General features: G+C 40.7%; 1 protein-coding gene across 1 annotated transcript in view; it reads right to left on the bottom strand.

Moving 5' to 3' along the window:
- Positions 1-18204, bottom strand: part of DSCAM (DS cell adhesion molecule) — a 540559-nt gene that overhangs the window by 480815 nt on the left and 41540 nt on the right. Inside the window, exons 2-4 of the mRNA XM_015593080.1 lie at positions 8637-8718; positions 6804-7121; positions 611-757 (exon numbers count right to left, since the gene is read on the bottom strand). Of these exons, the coding sequence (XP_015448566.1) occupies positions 611-757; positions 6804-7121; positions 8637-8718 (547 nt within the window). The remainder of the gene's footprint in view (positions 1-610; positions 758-6803; positions 7122-8636; positions 8719-18204) is intronic.

Here is an 18204-nt window from a genome sequence, read left to right as displayed (position 1 = left end):
ACAGCATAGAGCAAGAACGAGCTTAAAAACCACGAGTAAAGAAGCACCACACCTTCTTAGAAGCTGAATTTCAGTTGTGTCATTTTTAGATACCCAAAATGAGCCGAGAAATTACTTACACGCAAATAAAAATATACTTCAGTGCTGAGTTAGAGATTAAAAATAGAATCTTCAAGACATAAGTCAGAGATACCACACGACTATTAAAAGACATTTGAGAGCATCCAAACGGCATGAAATCACGGCTTCCGTTTTCCAGATTTCAGTTTCAGAACATTATCCCTAAGTGCATCACCGAGGTCTCTCACAGACGCAATAATCTTACTTCCCTATTTCCAGGAGCAGAAACAAAACCACGAATTCCTTCTAAAAGTAAAACACTGGCTATAACATAGAGTGAAAGTACCTAATTTCCATCCACCAGTCAGTCAATCCACTGAAGAATATCCGAATGGAATCACGTCATCCAACACAGTACACGACGTCGCACTTAATCATGCGATAGCATCAGCCCCAGGTACGCTAATTCTTCGAATTGCAGAACGCACAGGTAGAGACCCGACCCGACGTCTGGAACACCTGTGAGAGGGCGAGCCAGCGCAGAGCCTACCTGAGATTAGGGAAACAGTGTCTTTCTCCCAGGAGACGACAGCGATGTACGCCTCCACCGAGGAGGGGATAATGCACTTGAAGACCGCGACATTGCCTCTCATGGTTTTCTGGTCCTCCACACGGACTGTATAGGGCTCCCGTAAAACTGGAAGGCAAGGAGAGAGCCTCGGTAACACAGCGGGCGGCTCGCTCTGAGAGCATCTCGTTCGAAGAGACCCATTGTAACTCACATCTATGAACTGCGTCCAACAGATTTATTGGGAGGAAACTTTGAGCCATGGGCATGTCACATCTTAAAGACTCATTGCGTTAACAAGGAGATGCACTGCACACTAAAGGACCAGCGTGTAGCTGGAGGTCATCTACCCGCTAAATGTGCCTGGATGTGGGAAGTGGCTTCCGAAGGAGTGATGATAGGATACTGCTCTCCGCATCCTCTGAGAACCAAGGACAACATTTCAGATTATGAAGAGAAATAATTCAGGAAAGGCAACTTCTCCTGGACATCCTTGAAAATTACACGACCAAAAAAACATTTCACCTTGCACAAGCAATTTTTTTTTTTATGAGAGTTGCAAAGCAGTGTGGGAAACAATTGTTCTTCTTCCCATCACTTAGGGAAGGGAGTTGATGAGGGGGCCGGCCCAAACACCCCTAACAACAGGAGAAGCCCAGAAAGAGCTCAGAAGGGCCTTCCAGGAAGGAGATGTCCGGGGTAAAGGCAGAGTGGTGCTGGGCTTCGTTGCCCACCAAGTAACCCCACCCGCCCAGGTTCAGATCCAAGCCCTGCCACTTACACGGTGGGCGAGTTCTCGTGCTAGCTATATAACGGGATTTTGATGAAAATGTGTACCACATAGGGCAACGGTGATGACTCAATCAGTGTGGACGAAGCACTCAGAATGGTGCCTGCCACCAACATGGGTAAAGCTACGTGGACCCACACCGTCTCTACGGAGGGAAGGACCTTCGTCTCCAGGATGAGGAGACATCCGTGTGTCTAATCCAGGTAATGCCTCACCCCAGCTCTGTAAATATGGGTGCGAGGCTTACTTCTCCTGTGCTTTATTTTCTCAAATTTGAAACGAGGGGTTTGGGACAGGAAGATCTTCAAGGTCTGAATTCTATAAGTCTCTGATTTGCTAAGATAACTACAGAGACAACTCATCTAATCAGCTCTCTTCAAATTTTAGTCATCGATTGAATGAACAAATGTGTCGAGAAATCTATGAAATTAATTTTGAAAGAAATGAACGCATCGGCACAGTTAGGAGCGGTTTGAGAGGGAAGTGTCCTCCCAGGCAGAGAGAAGCCACGCCGCCCTGCTCTCTGCCCGCTCTTTCCTATTCTTTTCTTGTTTCGGATCAAGTTTTTTTAATAATTCTATTTTTTTTTCTACTTTGTTGGCTTATTAGCCACGACTCTCTTTGGTTTTTTTAGTGGCTGCTTTAGGTTTTATAGTACACATCTATAACTTGTCACCATCTACATTCAGGTGACATTATACGACTTTCTCCATATAAAAAAACTCTAAAACATCATACTTCTACATCTTTACTCCAGGTCCTAACGCTATCACTGTTATACCTGTTATTTCTACGGGTTACGATCCCCACAAGACCTGGTGATTATTTTGTTTAAACAGTCAATTATCTTTTAAAGGATTTTAAATAACAAAAAATATGATTTATTTTTCCATGTAGTTACCATTTTCATTTTTCTTCTTTGAGTAGATCCAAGACTCCATCAGGTGTCATTTTTCTTCTGATCCTAGGACCTTTTTTTGTAAGATTTCTAGTAGTGCGAGTTGGCTGCTGATGAATTCTTCCAGCTTTTGTGTATCCAAAAAGCCTTTATTTCACTTTTGTTTCTGAAAGGTACTTGCCCTGCATGTAGATTTCTAAATTGACAGATTACTCTTCTTTTGGTGCTTCAAAGATGCTGCACTGTTTTCTCACATTGATCCTGACAAGACATCTGGTGTCATCTTTACGTTTCTTCCCGTTCGTGTGACGTGTCTTTTTTCTAGGGCCGTTTTTAATGTTTTCTCTTTTTCATCGGTCCTGAGCGATCTGATTATGATCTGCCTTGGTGTGTTTTTCTTCACGTATCGTGCACTCGGGGTTTCTTGAGCCGTCGCATTTATAGTTTATATATAGTTTATAGTTTTCATCAATTTGAAACATTCGAACCAATATTTCTTCAAATTTTTTGGTTATATCATCCATTCCTTTGGGGACTCTATTTGTACATTAAGCTACTTCAAGTATTTTTTAATATTTTGGAATAAACTTTTTTTAGATTGGTTTTATGTTTAGGAAATTTCACAGAAAGTAGAGTTCCCATACATTGCCCTCCCCTCTCCGACAGTTTCTCTCGTTATCAGCATCTGCATTAGTGTGATCATTTGTTATAACTAATAAACCGATCTTTATACATTATTATTAACTAAAGTTCATAGTTCACATTAAGGTTCACTCTGTGGTGTCCAGTTCTATGAATAAGGTCATGTATCCACCACTAGGGTGTCATCCAGAGCGGTCCCCAACCCCGAAATCCTCTGTGCTCCACCTAGTCCCTCCTCCCGCCTCCTCAAACCCTGGCCACCACTGATCTTTTTTTCTGTCTTCGTGGTTTTGCTTTTCTGAGAACGTCACATATTTAGAACCATACAGTATGGATCCTTTCCAGTTTGGCTTCTTTTACTTAGCAAGATGCATTTAAGATTCCTCCATGTCTTTTCATGACTTGATAGTTCATTTTTTTTTCCATAACTGAATAATATTCCATTGTATGGATATACCATAGTGTCATTATGGTTAACGAAAAATTGCTTTATACTTGTTGAAATATAAAGACTTTATTCAAGACTTTTGCAGTCGGGGTTATGACTGTTACAACAGGAGGGAGACATGTTTTCCCATTCTGAATACATCAAGTGAGGATTTATCTGCAGAGAGAGCCAATGGGCACAGTGAACGCGCCAGCTCCAAGGAGCCCGGATACAGATTTGTCACGGAGAGAGCCTTTGTCATTATTCATTCACATAATAAAGGACATCTTCATTGCTTCTACTTTTTGGCAATTACAAATAAAGCTGTTACGCAAATTCATGTGCAGTTTGCTGTGTCCTCTCTCTGGAGCTTAAGGCAGAAAATGGGGAGCATCATAAGGCTCAGGGGTTCCTTCTATTCTCTCAGGAAGCACTTGTCTTCATGACGAGATGACCGGTCTTGAACACTATTACTTTACATATTTAGTCTGTTTGTTGTTGTTCGTTTGTTTCTGACAAAAGAATAAATCCAGTCTCTGTCCACCATCTTGACCATAATGTGAAGTCCCAGTCAAATGTTATTAACCACCGTTTACTAAGGAAAAGGCAATCTCTAGGAATCCTGTGACTTGTCCAAGGTCGCACGGCTGGTTACCATTTGCTGAGGAGTAAGCACAGCATGGGCATGGGACCATGACATTTCAAGTGCTCCCTCTGAGTTCCAGTCCTCGGAACAGCAAGAGCCAGAAAGTGTTGAGAGCCAGGACTGCTGGCTAACGAGACATGAAGAATCACCTTTCCCTCTTTCGTTGAGACCTAGGTCAAGTCGCTGAAAACCATGAATAATATGAATTTTCTGTACTGCCAAAGGAGAGATTTTAAGGCCATTTTCCTCAAGGGATTATTCCAGGAAAATCCCGGTGCCAATCTAGAGGGAACTTGAGACATTTAGGATGACGTGCTCCACAGAGGGGTGCCCAAGAGTCAGTGCTCACTTTACTCAAGCCAACCCGGCAACCATCACTAGGCAACGAAGCACCCTCATCTGCCTTCTCGACAGCCGGTTCTGTACTAGCAGCCACATAAAAACGGGGAAACCAGATTCTCGAGCATCCAATAAACAATCTAAACAACTTTTACAACCATAATGTGTCCGTAATAAGTAAAATTAAGTGAGAGAAGGAATTTCATGGGAGCAACATGACTGTCCGTCTTGTAAGTTCGAACTGACCCAGCCAGCACGTGCAGGCTGGCTTCCTATCTAGTAGGCCTTCAGGTGTCAATCGCCAGCATGTTAACAGCGACAACACAGCAACGTGGGAGGGAGGAGGAAGCAGAGATGCCAGACAAGATGATGGAGGCCCCGCCCCTCCAGACTGACACTCTCGTGCAAAACAATTCTGACAAATTCAGACAATAGCAATTAAAACAGGAGCAAGCATGTAGACCCTTTATCTGACGGGCAACTCAAGACAGAAAGAACAGATTAACACACACGAGCATTGCTGTTTGAAGTTCTGGCTTTTTCTCTAAGCGATACTTTGTAGTTTATAAATACGTTTTTATGACACGTCCTTACAAACTTGACTCTGCCAGGTACCAGACATTCACCAGGTACCAGACATTCACCAAGTTTCCCCGTCGTCAGGTGTAGAGGTCCGTACACAAATTTCATTTGCTTTAATTATTTGGGGTATCGATTTTCATATCTCTTGATTGAAGCCAACCTTTTTCTTCCTTTCTTGAGTGCATTTGTGTGCAAGTCTTGGAATTCATGAGCATGTCACGGAGATCAGAAATATGGTTGGGAAAGCGACTCACTGGCGGAATGAGTCACAGTCTAAGGTTCACCCGCTTACAAAGGGATCACATGCAGACGATCAGAAACATTTCCTATTTTGCTCATGTTGTGATGTCTTCAGGTAGCACCTCCTCACTTCCAGCAGAAATGACTGCAAAGCTCTCCCAGCTACCCGGTGTATAAGACAACAGTCAAAGTCACGTTGTCTTTGCCTCGCCTTGTGTTATGTCGATCGGCCACAGTATCTGAAAGGTTGGCTTAAAAAAAATTAAAACCTGTTTGCTAACTGGAGTCGAGCCGTGTGTTTGTTCTTTAGGGCTTTGTTAAATACATAGAAGGACACAATATGGCCTGGATCGATAACTTTTGATGTCTGGGAATCTCAGGCCGTATTCCTGGGTTGACTTGTAGCAATGACGATTTTTTAAAAAAATATATTGTGATGTTAAAAAGAACAAACCGATTCAAGGTTTGTTCATTGACAACATTCCAGTGAGTCGAAAATGGTATAAGAGCCTTTTTTACTTCACAAGGGATGCCAGAATATTAGACTGACTCCGTTTCACTCGGAATAGATGTCGATGCTACGGTTTTATTCCAGCTGGGTCCTCCATCTTCTTTTCCCTCTGGCTCCTCCCCACCCACCTCTAGGATGGAGTGTGGGTAGGAAAGGGCCAAGGAGGTAGAGGAGGCAGACACTCTGGGTTCGAGACACTGAAAGTTCGAGTCAGAGTATCAATTAGTCAAAATGCAATAAGTTTGGGGTGTAGTGTAGACCCAATATAACTTTAGTTCCAGTAAAGTCAGGCACTTTGAAATCCAGTCAAAAGATGCTCTGACGTCTCAAAGAAGCCATCAGCGGTGTCAGATTGAACTGTGGTAGGCTTCATTGATTCTCAGCTGATGTTGTTTTTGTTTGGGGAGGATTCTTTCCCTCCTGAATTTTTCACAATATCCTCGGTGAATATCACAGTGCCTGGAACAGAGGCCAACTTCCCACTGTGAACTTGACCCTGGACCCACCTTTACTTCTTTGCCCATTGTCTGACCCCACCGTTAGGGCATGAGTCCCATGATGGTGGATCCATGTCTTTCCTCCCATCTAGTCCCTGCTCCTGGCATAGTGCCTGCAGCATAACAGGAGCTCAGGGAATATTTGCTGAGTGAAAACATTAAAACCGACCCAAGGCTTGTATTGCAAACTCAGCGTGAGTTCCGCAGATGGAGCTCCTTCATTTCCCCGTGTTTCGCGATGTACGGGAGCAGTTGTGAGGGTTTACCAATGTGCTGAACGTTCTTTTGTGAATGTCTTTGTTCAAACGGCAAAAATGCTAAATAGAAACAAAAACGCCTCCCTAAGAAAACAGCTGAAGGCAATTATTTACAGGCAGTTACATATTTGATTCACTGAGGATGAGAACCAATAATCGCACGTTTGTGTTCCAACGGTATGAGGCACTCTGAAATCCAGTCAGGAGGTGCCCTCAAAGGAGCCATCAGCAGTCCCAGTGAACGGGGGACAGGTTTTCACCAACTCCCAGCGGATGGCGTTTTAATGTGTCAACCCCCACCCCCGAGCAGGCACAGAGGGAACACGGCCCAAGGGTTGGTACTCACCAGCCTTGATGTGGACATCCTGACTTCTAATTTTCCCTGAAGGATTTTCAGCTGTGCAATAGTAAGTATTATCATGGATTAAGGTACTAAAGCTCGAAGGAGGGAAGGGGAAAATCTGGAGAGTGCCGTTGGGGTGGACGTGGCGGATCCCGGGGACATCGTAGATCTCCTCGCCCGTCGCTAGGTACCATCTGAGAGACACAGGAGGGATGCCTGCGGCTGGGCAGGGCACCAGAGTCCCCGCGGTGCTCGCGAACACTACCTCTTGCAGAGATGCATTGACGAAGTAGAGGCTGGCGTGGAGGTCCTCACCGAAAACTGCAAGAAAACACAGAAATTTGTCAGCTAAGTGCACCTTCCAACCTTGACGGTTGGTCAGCCTGGCCTCGGGCGGTTGTTTTGAGAAACAACTCTAGAAATGACTCTAAATTGCCTGATCTACTCCAGGTGGAAAGGCTGGTGCTGGAAACAAGGGACCACCCTCGTCTCTCTTTCCATACACAGACTGGTAAGTTTCCCTAGATCTTAAATTCCTCAGCCCCGTGCCCTGCGCCCCGATCCGTCTTCATAATCCTGATCACAGTCAGAATATATTACATGCTTTGTACTCATTTTTGTCTGTCTCCCTCTGGAACATACGCCCCATGGGATGATGTGCTGATTCGCTCCTCCTGTCACCGGGGGCGCAGAGGCCGACCCCCCAGGAACGCTCAGCAAGGAAAAGCCAGATCACTAGGGCCACTTGCTAGGATCAAAGTATTATAGTTTGTAGGAATTAATTAGGTGAGAGCTAATTTTGAATGAAATTAGTCACAAAATTTTACTCTAAAGTTGAAGATCATACGTAAAGCATTTTAGAAAGCAAAGCTCATTTTCTTAAAATAGTGTCCCATCAACAATGCATTTTTTTTTAACTAAAAATATGTAGTAATAATAAAGAGAACTTTGGCAAAAGCATCATTTAACTCCACCAGACTATGACAGTTTCTTTTCTACTTTTATATTTTCTCTTCTGGTCCAGCTGCCTATATGGCTTCACCATATAATTTATATAACTGTAGTACGTTATAACACGCATACAAAAAATATGCAATCGTTATAGACTCCCCTTCATTCTCTTAATGTTATTTCATATACATTATTCCATCTCCTCATATGGACTTTATAAGTAAATATTAGTGGATGTACATTTTATATAATGTGATTTTCTAAACTATTTTCTGATCTCGGTTATTTATATGGTTTAACTACTACACGTGGAATGTCTGCAAACCTGTTCACACACACTGGGTTTTTTAATTTCTTTATCAAGTGTCTACATTGCATGCAGTATCAAATAGTTATAGGGTGTCATTTATGTGAACGAAGGAAACTGATTATCTAAAACTCAAAAATTAAACAAAATATTTATAAATGCCAAAAAGACCTACTTCTCAGATATCTGTGTTTATATATGACTTTCTAAAAACAAAAGCACACCCAGTCACTTCTTCTCAAGAGGCAAGGCAAGCCCTAGATACCTGGAACTAATCGCCCTGGGCAGAGATGAAAATGACATTTATTAAGCTCCGATATCGTACTGGGCAACGCTATGAGACTGGAAGTCTCAATCATTTTCTCTCGTGAACACCACCTCAGCTAGGTGAGTGTAGGTTCCATTTTACAGGGTCAGAGGGTTGGTCACTCGACTCAGGATTTGGGGCTGGGAGGTCAGGAACTAGGATTCCATCTTTCTGATGAAGATCACATTTCATGATATGGCTGCCTTTACTCTACAAAGCCAAACCCTGGGGAAGCTGTGTTCATGAAGTTAGCATCTTCCACGTACCCTACCTGAATATCCACCCACTTTCTCTTGGTCTCTCTCACTGGCGGTGACCACGCGTTTGCCCACCGGGGCCTTTGCACACTGTCCCTGATGTGGGAAGCAGAGTGAGTGCCATTCGTCAAAAGATGGTAGAGAAAAACCCACTTTGTAAAAGTCATAGATTTACTCAAAGAGAAGACAAGGGTATTCATCAACTAGTAACCATTTGATGGTTTTTCTCTTCCAACCATAACTAATGTCTTTAGCAAAGCTCCATAAACCAGAATATGAAAACTATTGCTAAGAAATTGGTTCATATTGGAAGCCTAGTTAATAGTTAAACATTGCAGCTTTCAACTCAAAAATGCCGATAGTAGCACTGTGCTTTTATGTTTGAACTTTCTAGGAAAGTGACATCACCCCAAAGAGGTTGTTATGAACAAGGTAACTGTCACTCTTCGAGGCTAATTAATTCCACCCGGATTCTCTTTTTTCCCTCCTCACATTACTCTTCTATCAACTGGATTGTGGGTAATTTGAACTAAATAAAACTTACTCCTATTTTAACGTATTCGTTTGTGTTATAACAGTAGCCCTGTTAAGAATAGCAAGTCTCTGAAGACGTAAATGTATATAAGAAATATTTCTTCATTAAATGTATAGTTTCCTATTATACATTGCATTCCAAGAGCCAGCTTGCGCAATTATTTCAATGACTGTAAGAAAAATGCAAAACAAATGTTTAATCTTCGTAGTTAAAAAGATAAGCGACCTCCGGGGGCATTGCTGTCACTTCTCCTTACATTTTTTAAGGTATTTCACATCGGGCTTTCTATTTCACACCATTGGTTTTAATAATGTAACATAAACTCATTCTCTAAGATACACATCATATGGCCACAGGCAAGAGAAAAACCCAAACTATGTTCCAACAGCTTTTGTTTCTTCCATCAAAGGGCCCATCCATCTGCTTGGTGGCACTTCACTTTACGGAGCGTGTGTGCACTTTCCACACAGTGATACCTGCTCCCTCCGGGGAGGGCACGGGCAATCTTGATGTGAATGTCGTGTCTGTGCGGAAGTCCCCGGACAGTAACGGCAGCTTAATGACAGAAACCTAAATGATCTTGTTGTGAAACTCGGGGCACAAAACCCTGGAATAGGGACACTGAGGGCACTGAAGGAGAGGCCTGGGGGGCTGTTCCTTCTTCTGCAGATCCCTCCGTATTTTATGTCATCATAACAGATGGTGTAACCAAGGCTCCAGGGACAACAGAGAGACGAATGTCATGCTAAAAAAGGAAAACAAGTCGACACTGCTTTCTTTAAAATTCAAATATGGCAAGATGAGAAGAAGAGATGTAGAAGAAATGTTATAGGAAGCACTGACACGATCGTTCATTCCTGAGACAACTTTATTAAGCATCATTCATGCGCCAGGCCTGGTGCAAGGTCCTCATAATGCACATCTGCATGAGTCACGGTACTGCTCTCAAGGAATTTTTGGTCTAGAAGTTTCCATGATTGATCGGAGAAAGATCAATAATAATTCCTTGGCTGACTGCTGTGACAGAATTATTCACGAAATGTTAGGGGAGCATAGTGATAGAGAAATTAACCCAATCTGGGGAAGAGGAGGAAAAATTTTCAGAGGAAAAAGGGGAAGGAGATTCCAGACAGAGGGCATGGAAATGTGAGGACACCAAGTTGTCGCAGGAAGTGGCAACGCGAGAAGATACGAAATAGCAGGCACTTCAGGACAGAAGTAACCATGGTCCACAATTTTGGAGAGGGAACATAAGGGTCTTTATACATATCCACTGATTCTGTAGATATTAGCTGTCCGAACGACTGCTAATAACCTGGCACTGTGTGAAGGCCTGGAGACACACCAACAACCAAGGCTTGGAGGGTGACCTCTAGGAGCTTATGTTCCAGAAGCTTATCGTAAAGTCTAGATGAAGGTGTCAGATCCCATGCTAACGAGCAGGTGCTTAATTCTGCAACAGGGAGTCCCATCTCAGACATATACCTAAGAGGGATGAATGCATGTGTCCACATAAAAACTTGTAAACAAATGTTTAAACCAGCATTATTTATAATTGACACGTGTGGAAACAGCTCAAGTATCCATCAACTGAAAAATGGGTAAACAACACCTGATACATCCATTCCATGGAAGTCTACTCAGCAATAAAGAGAAGTTCATGCTATAGACATGGATGACCCTTGCTAACATTATGCTAAGTGAAAAAAGCCACACACACACACACACACACACACACACACACACACGCACACACACATCCTGTGATTCCATCCATAGAAAATGTCCAGAAGAGGGACCTCTGTAGTGACAGGAAGCAGATGCATGGTTGAGGGTGAGGGCCTAGGATAACTAAGGAACACAGTTTCTCTTTGAGGTGATGAAAATGGTCTCAAATTGACTGTGGTGAAGGTTGTACATATCTGTGAGTTTACTAAAAAGCATCGAAATGTACAAATGGGTGAATTTTATTGTATGTAAATTATGTCTCGATAAAGCCGTTTCGAAAAATAGGGAGTCAATGAAAGTTTTGACACAGAATAATCAACTTTCCAGATTGTAGTTTTAGAAAGTGAACACCGGGTAGATGAGGGGCAACGACCCGAGGCAGGAAGCCGGGTTAGGCAGCTGTGGGGTGGCCCAGACCTCCCTGGGCAGTGATGGTGTGAAGGGTGAATGCCTAATGATATAGATATGTCTGGTCAAGGGTGTAGAAGTGATCAGAGTGAAGACGAGGAAAAAGCCAATGTGATCCAAATTTGATAGCTTGTATACCTGGTCGCACAGTTATACCATGAATAAAAACAAGGCAGAGCTGGCAGGGCAGAAGAGACAGCATTATCAGTTTTGCGAAGGTCTGGGGGCGCTGCCCTTGGACCACCCACTAGCAAGTTGAGAACAGAATTCCAGGACTCCTGAGAGGGATTCCAGTGAGGGAAGCCTCAGCCCATCGCTGGGTGACGTATACAAAGGAGAGTGTGAAGAACAAGGGGAGACGAGGTCCAAGGATGGATCTTCAGGGATCTTCGAAATATCTTCAAAAGGATATTTGACCAAGGACTTGCACCCGAAATACATAACGAACTCCCACAAGTCATTCAGGAAAAAAATCTGATTTAAAAAAAATGGGCGAGAGACTTGGACAGTCACTTCACAAAGGCCAATATATAAATGGCCAAAAAGCACACGAAAAAGAAATACTCATTGTCACTAGTCATCAAGGAAATGCAAATTAAAAGCACAAGGAGTTACCAGTATATATCCTTTTCAATGACTAAAATGGAATAGACAAAATATATTGAGTATCTCAAGGATATGGAGCAACAGAAACCTCATATACTGCAGGTGGGAATGTCCTTTGATAAAATAATTGTGGAAAACTGTTGATCGGTAGCTACAAAATCTGAATGTATGCAAACCCTAAGACTCAATAGTTCAGCTCCTAGGTATTCATCCAATACAAATGCATGCACATGCTCACTAAAAATATTAAAAATAAAAAAAAAATATACACGTACATACAACATTCATGGCAGTAATATCTGTAAGAGTCTAAAACTGAAAACCACTCAAATATCCATCAATAATAAAATGGACATATATGTGTGTGTGTGTGTGTGTGTGTGTGTGTGTATACATATATATATATAATGATATGTTTTCACATTGAATCACTAACAATATGAATAATCTACAATTACAAACAAAAATATTATGACTCACAACCATAATGTTAAGGCAAGCAAACAAACACAAACACAAGAGTATGTGTATTACTTCATTTACGTCACGCATAAAAATAGGAATACCTAACCTCGGACGTTAAGAGTCAGGATAATGGTTACTCACGGGGTCATGGAGAGTGGAAGGGCATGAGGGGGCATCCAGGCTGGGTTTATTTTCTTGATCTGGGGCTAGGTACACTGATGTGTTCAGCTGATGGACATTTCATTGAGCTATCCACTGTGATATGCACACTTTATGTATACATTCTATACTTGACTTAAAATTAAGTGTTTTGAAATGGGTAAAAAAAGAACTATCACAAAAATAAAGAGAAAATTATGAGATCAGTAGCCCAAATCCTAAAGAGAACAGTGCCTTAAAACAAAAGGACAGCGTTTGGGGAAGTCGACCAGTGGTTTTCAGAAGTCTCAACTGCTTCAGAGAGATCAGAAAATATGAGAACTAAAACAGACCAAGAGATTTGCAAATGGGCACATTCATTTTGAAAGGGTATGCCATTTAAGACCAAAATGCTTTTATTGATTTTATAGGAGTGAGTGGATACGCTTAGTGAAAGGAACTGCTACTATAAAAGTCTTCCAAAATGAAAAGGAAGATAACTCAGTTGCAGGTAAATATGTAGAAAGCATAAATCTTAGCTGATTCTGAGACTCCAAATACTTTTTATATTTGAATAAATGCTTTGAAATTTAATGTCATCTTGATCAGACAATCTGAAAGCAGATAAATGGATGATCTCATAAGGACTTGGAAAGCATTCCAAAATATTATGAAATAATTCCAAGTCAGGTTATAAAAATTTATTATAGCAATTGTGCATTTAACTCTAATATATTTCAATCATTCTATCTATTCCCCAGCACTGAAGTAATGATTCAATTCTCCTCCTGAATAAGAACTGGATAAAACTTTACAACAACAGAGAACTTAGAAATATGAAATTCTCTGTCCATTAGAAGACAAAACAAAACAACAACAACAACAACAACAACAACAAAATCCAGGATTTATCCTCCTGCAAGTAAATATTCAAGCAATTCTGAACAGTACGCCATGGAAAGAGGAGACAGATGAGGTAGGCCCCCTAGTGCCAGCTTACTTCCTGGAGAGAGTTCTCAAATTATTCTAAAAGGAGGAAATGTAAGTAAAACTTGGTGGAATTTCTGAGTTGAGTAGACAAAATGTGAGGCTTGGGGAAGCCACTGGCTGCTAGATTTACAGAGCAGACAGAAGGAAGTTGCACAGAGAGGGAACTGCAGAGATCTGAAGAATACTCCCTGTGATGAGTCTTCAGCTGTTTACTGATATTTGCATGTGTGTAAGGACAATACAGATGCTGGATGAGAAACACCAGAGAAGAGCAGGTGGAATAATCCTGAAGCTCGCATTTGAAGAAGCCAGCCCAGGCTCCAGAGTGGAAAGAACTAACAAAGAGGGTATCAGAACACTCAAAAGGGTATCACTACAATGATGGGGGCCAAAGTCATCACAGAGCTTAGAAGAGATTCCAGAATGGAACCCAGAAGGAGTTAAATTGATTCCAAGTAACTTAACTGCACAACGAATAAATTCCAATACTAGTTAATAGGAAAGAACAAATTCCAATAACCAGTCATGTAACATTTACAATAGCTGGCATCCAATAAAAAATTGGACACCAGCAAGAAATTACCTGCTATAACGAAGAGAAAACTTTATTCAGTAAAAACAGACATAGAAATGACAGATGACAGAACTAACAGGCATGGACATTAAAATAACTATTATTAATATTCTCTTAATATATTCAAGACAGTAGAAGAAATCAGGGTATATTGATGAGAGAAATGAAGAATATAAAAACAGCCAAAATAAAACTTCTTTAGATTAAAAATACAAATGTATGAAATGAAAAACTGGCAAATGAAATTAAAATCATATTAGACATTGCAGAAGACAATATCAATGAACCAGAAAACAGCAATAGAAAGTACACAAATTGTAAAACAAAAAGGCCCAATGACAATAAACATAAAACTATTGAGATTATGGGACAATAGCATGTGACCTATATATTTGGAGTTCCAGAAGGAAGAAGTCAGATTTAATTTTTTTGAATAATATCCAAAAAATTTTAAATTTAATGAAAACTGGAACCCCAAATATCCCATAAAGTCAATGAGCAGCAAACAGAAGAAACACAAAGAAAATCAGACCATGGCACATCAGAATTAAATTGTTGAAAACCAGTGATAAAGAGAAAAATATTGAAGGCAGCCAGATTTTTTTACATACACATTATACACAGAGAAACAATGAATGATGGCAGACTTATCAGAAACAATACAAGTTGGAAGACAGTAGAGAGAAAAAAAAAATAAAGTATTATTTAAAAAAAGAAACCTACCAGTCTAAAATTCTATACCCAGCAAAAAAATATACATCTTTCATAAATGAAGGCAAAATAATAATGGCTTTTTAGGTATCTAAAAGCTAAGATAATTCATTGCAAGTAGATCGGCAATACAAGAAATGTTAAAGACAATCTTCCAGACAGAAGGAAAATGATACCATTAGACATTTGTGACTTCACAAAAGAAATGAAGAGTTACCAAAATTGAGAAGCGTGTGGGCAAATATAAAAAAAAGAAAAATACATTTCCTCATTTAAAAAAAATCATCAAAAGAGAATTTACTGTTTATAGCAAAAATGACAGTAACATATTGTGGGGTTTACAACATGTATAGAGATAAAACAAGTGACGCCATTAACACAAAGACAGGTCGGGGAGGGAAAGGACGATCCACTGTTCTAAGTTTCTCCTACTATATGTTAAGTGTTATAATATTATTTGAAAGTAGGCCATGTTAGTTTAAAGACGGATATTATAAACATTATTGCAACAATGTAAAAAACAAAACAAAAAGCAAAACAAAAACTAACTTAGACATTAACCCATTAATGTAGATAAAATTGATCACTAAAAAATTACCCATTAATCCAATAGGAGTGAAGACGAGAAAAAAACAAAACAAAACTAGAATCAATATGGAATAATTATCAAAATGTCGGATTTAAAATTAACCGAATTGATGTTCACATTAAATATAAATGGCCTAAACACTTCCAAATGCAGAAATTGTTAGATTGGATGAAAAATCAAGACCTAACTGTGTTATCCAGAAGAAACCTATTACAAACACACACACACACACACACAATCAGGTAGATGCACACACACACACACACACAATCAGGTAGATTAAAAGCATAAAAAATATACCATGCTAACACAACTCAAAAGAAAGCGGAAGTGGCTATATTATTAGGATAATTATTTCCTAATGATAAAGTGATCGGTTCACCAAGACAACAGTCCTAAATGATTATGTACCTAATAGAACTTCAAAACACACGAAGCAATTCTGCTCGAATTAGAGTGAGTCATATCAAATCCAAAAGAAGAACTAAGAACTGGATTTCCTTCTTTTTAGTGCTAACCACCATTGGGGTGATATAGCAATGTTTTTTGTTGACGTTTAATCTGCCTTCTTGTATTTTGATGTTTCCAATCTTATCTCGTGCCTATGGTTTCCTAGGGTCCAGCCACACTGATCTCCTCAGTGCCTTGGGTCCCCAGACCCCTTCCCACCTCGGGGCCTGCACAGATAATGCACCCTTTGCTGGAGTCCTTCACTGTCATTTGCCCAATGCTACTCATTCTTTGAATCTCAACTTAAACATCAATTGCCTGAAGATTTGTTCCTGGTCTTCTGCCTCCTAGACTAGACCCCATGTCCTGCCTCTCAGACTCCTGCATCATTCTTTCACACCTCTTATCTTAGTTGTTTGGTGTGTTCCCCACACACACTGAACACACACACACACACATTATATTGTAATCTATAAGAAGGACACTACATATAGATGATGCAACCTTATTCCTGGTATGTAATACACTAACTAGTACATAGTAGAAGCCCTAAAAAATAAATAAATGTTTAAAAAAACATTATGGTTATATATGTAATATATTATTCCTTCTAAGGAACAATATTTAACCTGTATTTCATAGGCATTGTCTAGCACAATCTAAATTCCATTACATAGATGTTAGGGAACAATTCGGAGTGGCTAGGAAAAATAATTTCTCAGATATTATAAGAACATGTTTATGAGATTTTAGCTACTATGTGTAAAGAATGTTCTTTTTATCCAATATTTGTACTGATTTTGCAATAAGGAATAAAAGCTCAATTTTGCTATGTGTTTTACAAATCTCTGGAGAAAAAAAAATAAGAAAAATGTTAATGTTTTACCCAGAAAATGTCTAAGTATTGTTTGCAATATCCTTCCAGAGAATTATTTCCATATGTGTATAGGGAATTCATTTTAGAGATAAAGTCCCTGTCCCTTAGGATGGATGAAAGTCACTCTTGATAACATTGCTGGCGGTTCAGTGCACCTTTTCAGAGAATACAGACTATGTAATGAGTGATATGTATGTAGCGTGCTACGTTCCAGCATTTGTATTTAAGCTCAGAGGTTTCAAAGGCATGAAAGTGACTGGTGATTTGGAAAGAGCAGAAGACACTCTAGGAATTATGATCACAAGCATTGAAGCACACGAATAAACCAAAATGATGTAAATGACCCCTTAGGATTTAGGAGCATACAATTTGGGAACACAAATAAAACAAATTAATGAAGAAAGAGAGATGAGTGAAGATTCACATAAGGAATTCTATATTAAGAAAATCGTCAGAAAGCTGAGTGGGAAACAAAGCTAACATCATAATAATGTTGACAAAATTGTTTCGTACGATTAAAAGGCTTGGTGAGGGGGAAAAAAATTACAGCAAGTCTGTCCAAAAACACAAGACTATAAACCAGAAACAGACAAAGCAGCAAAGCAACAATAAAACCACCAAAGGAAGAGGCGGGATGAAATTAACCGCAGCCAACCGAATCGCCCATTCTATGAGTAAAGAACAAAATGAGCGAACACCGAAGGCTGCACCGGTCCCTCGACAGGTGCCACTGTACAGTCAGAGTCCAGCGACGATGCCTTACACTCCAGCGTCAAGTGACAGTGCGGCAGCAGAATGATAAAAAATGCACGTTCTCTCAATCTTGTCGTGCAGCATCGTTTTCGTTAATTTTGCCAGAGCTGCGCCATGCTCAGGAGCACCCCATTTTCCATTTCGCTCTGGCCTGAGGACTCACACTAGTCTAATTGTTAAGCCAAAGGCACAGGATTTACTTTGTGTTTTAGCAATGACCATTGCTAAAACGAATGACCATTCTCAGAAATGCAAATATACCCTAAATCATAAGTGACAACAATCTCTTGAATGAGAAAGACTCACAGGATCAACTTTGGTCTAACCGGTCCCTCCAGTTGGCCAGTCTGGGTTAGACCTGGCGTCCTCTGGCACGGCTTCATTGGGCATTCTCCAGTCTGTTACATCATGGGTCCCTCCAGTTGGCCAGTCTGGGTTAGACCTGGCTTCCTCTGGCACGGCTTCCTCCAGTCTGTTAAATCATCCATTGGTCTTCTTCTGCTTCTGGCATCTCATGGCTGCCATCATCTTACCTCTCTTCCTCTCTGTCCTTAGGCTTATGTGTGAATTCCTTTACTATCATTCTAATGGAGTTTCGGGGCAGATGGGTGAACAGTGACAGAGTATAGATGCTCAGCTGCTTTGTCTCACCAGCAATGCACACGGTCATTAAAGCAATGACAGGAATAACCTGTGTGTGGGTGCCAGGTATGATACAACCCTCTACCTTACCACAGGGAGGAACGGTGGGGAACACA

This window comes from Pteropus alecto, unplaced genomic scaffold (assembly GCF_000325575.1).
Source record: "Pteropus alecto unplaced genomic scaffold, ASM32557v1 scaffold97, whole genome shotgun sequence".
NCBI classification, from domain to species: Eukaryota; Metazoa; Chordata; class Mammalia; order Chiroptera; family Pteropodidae; genus Pteropus; species Pteropus alecto.
This window is presented reverse-complemented; position numbering and strand designations above follow the sequence as displayed.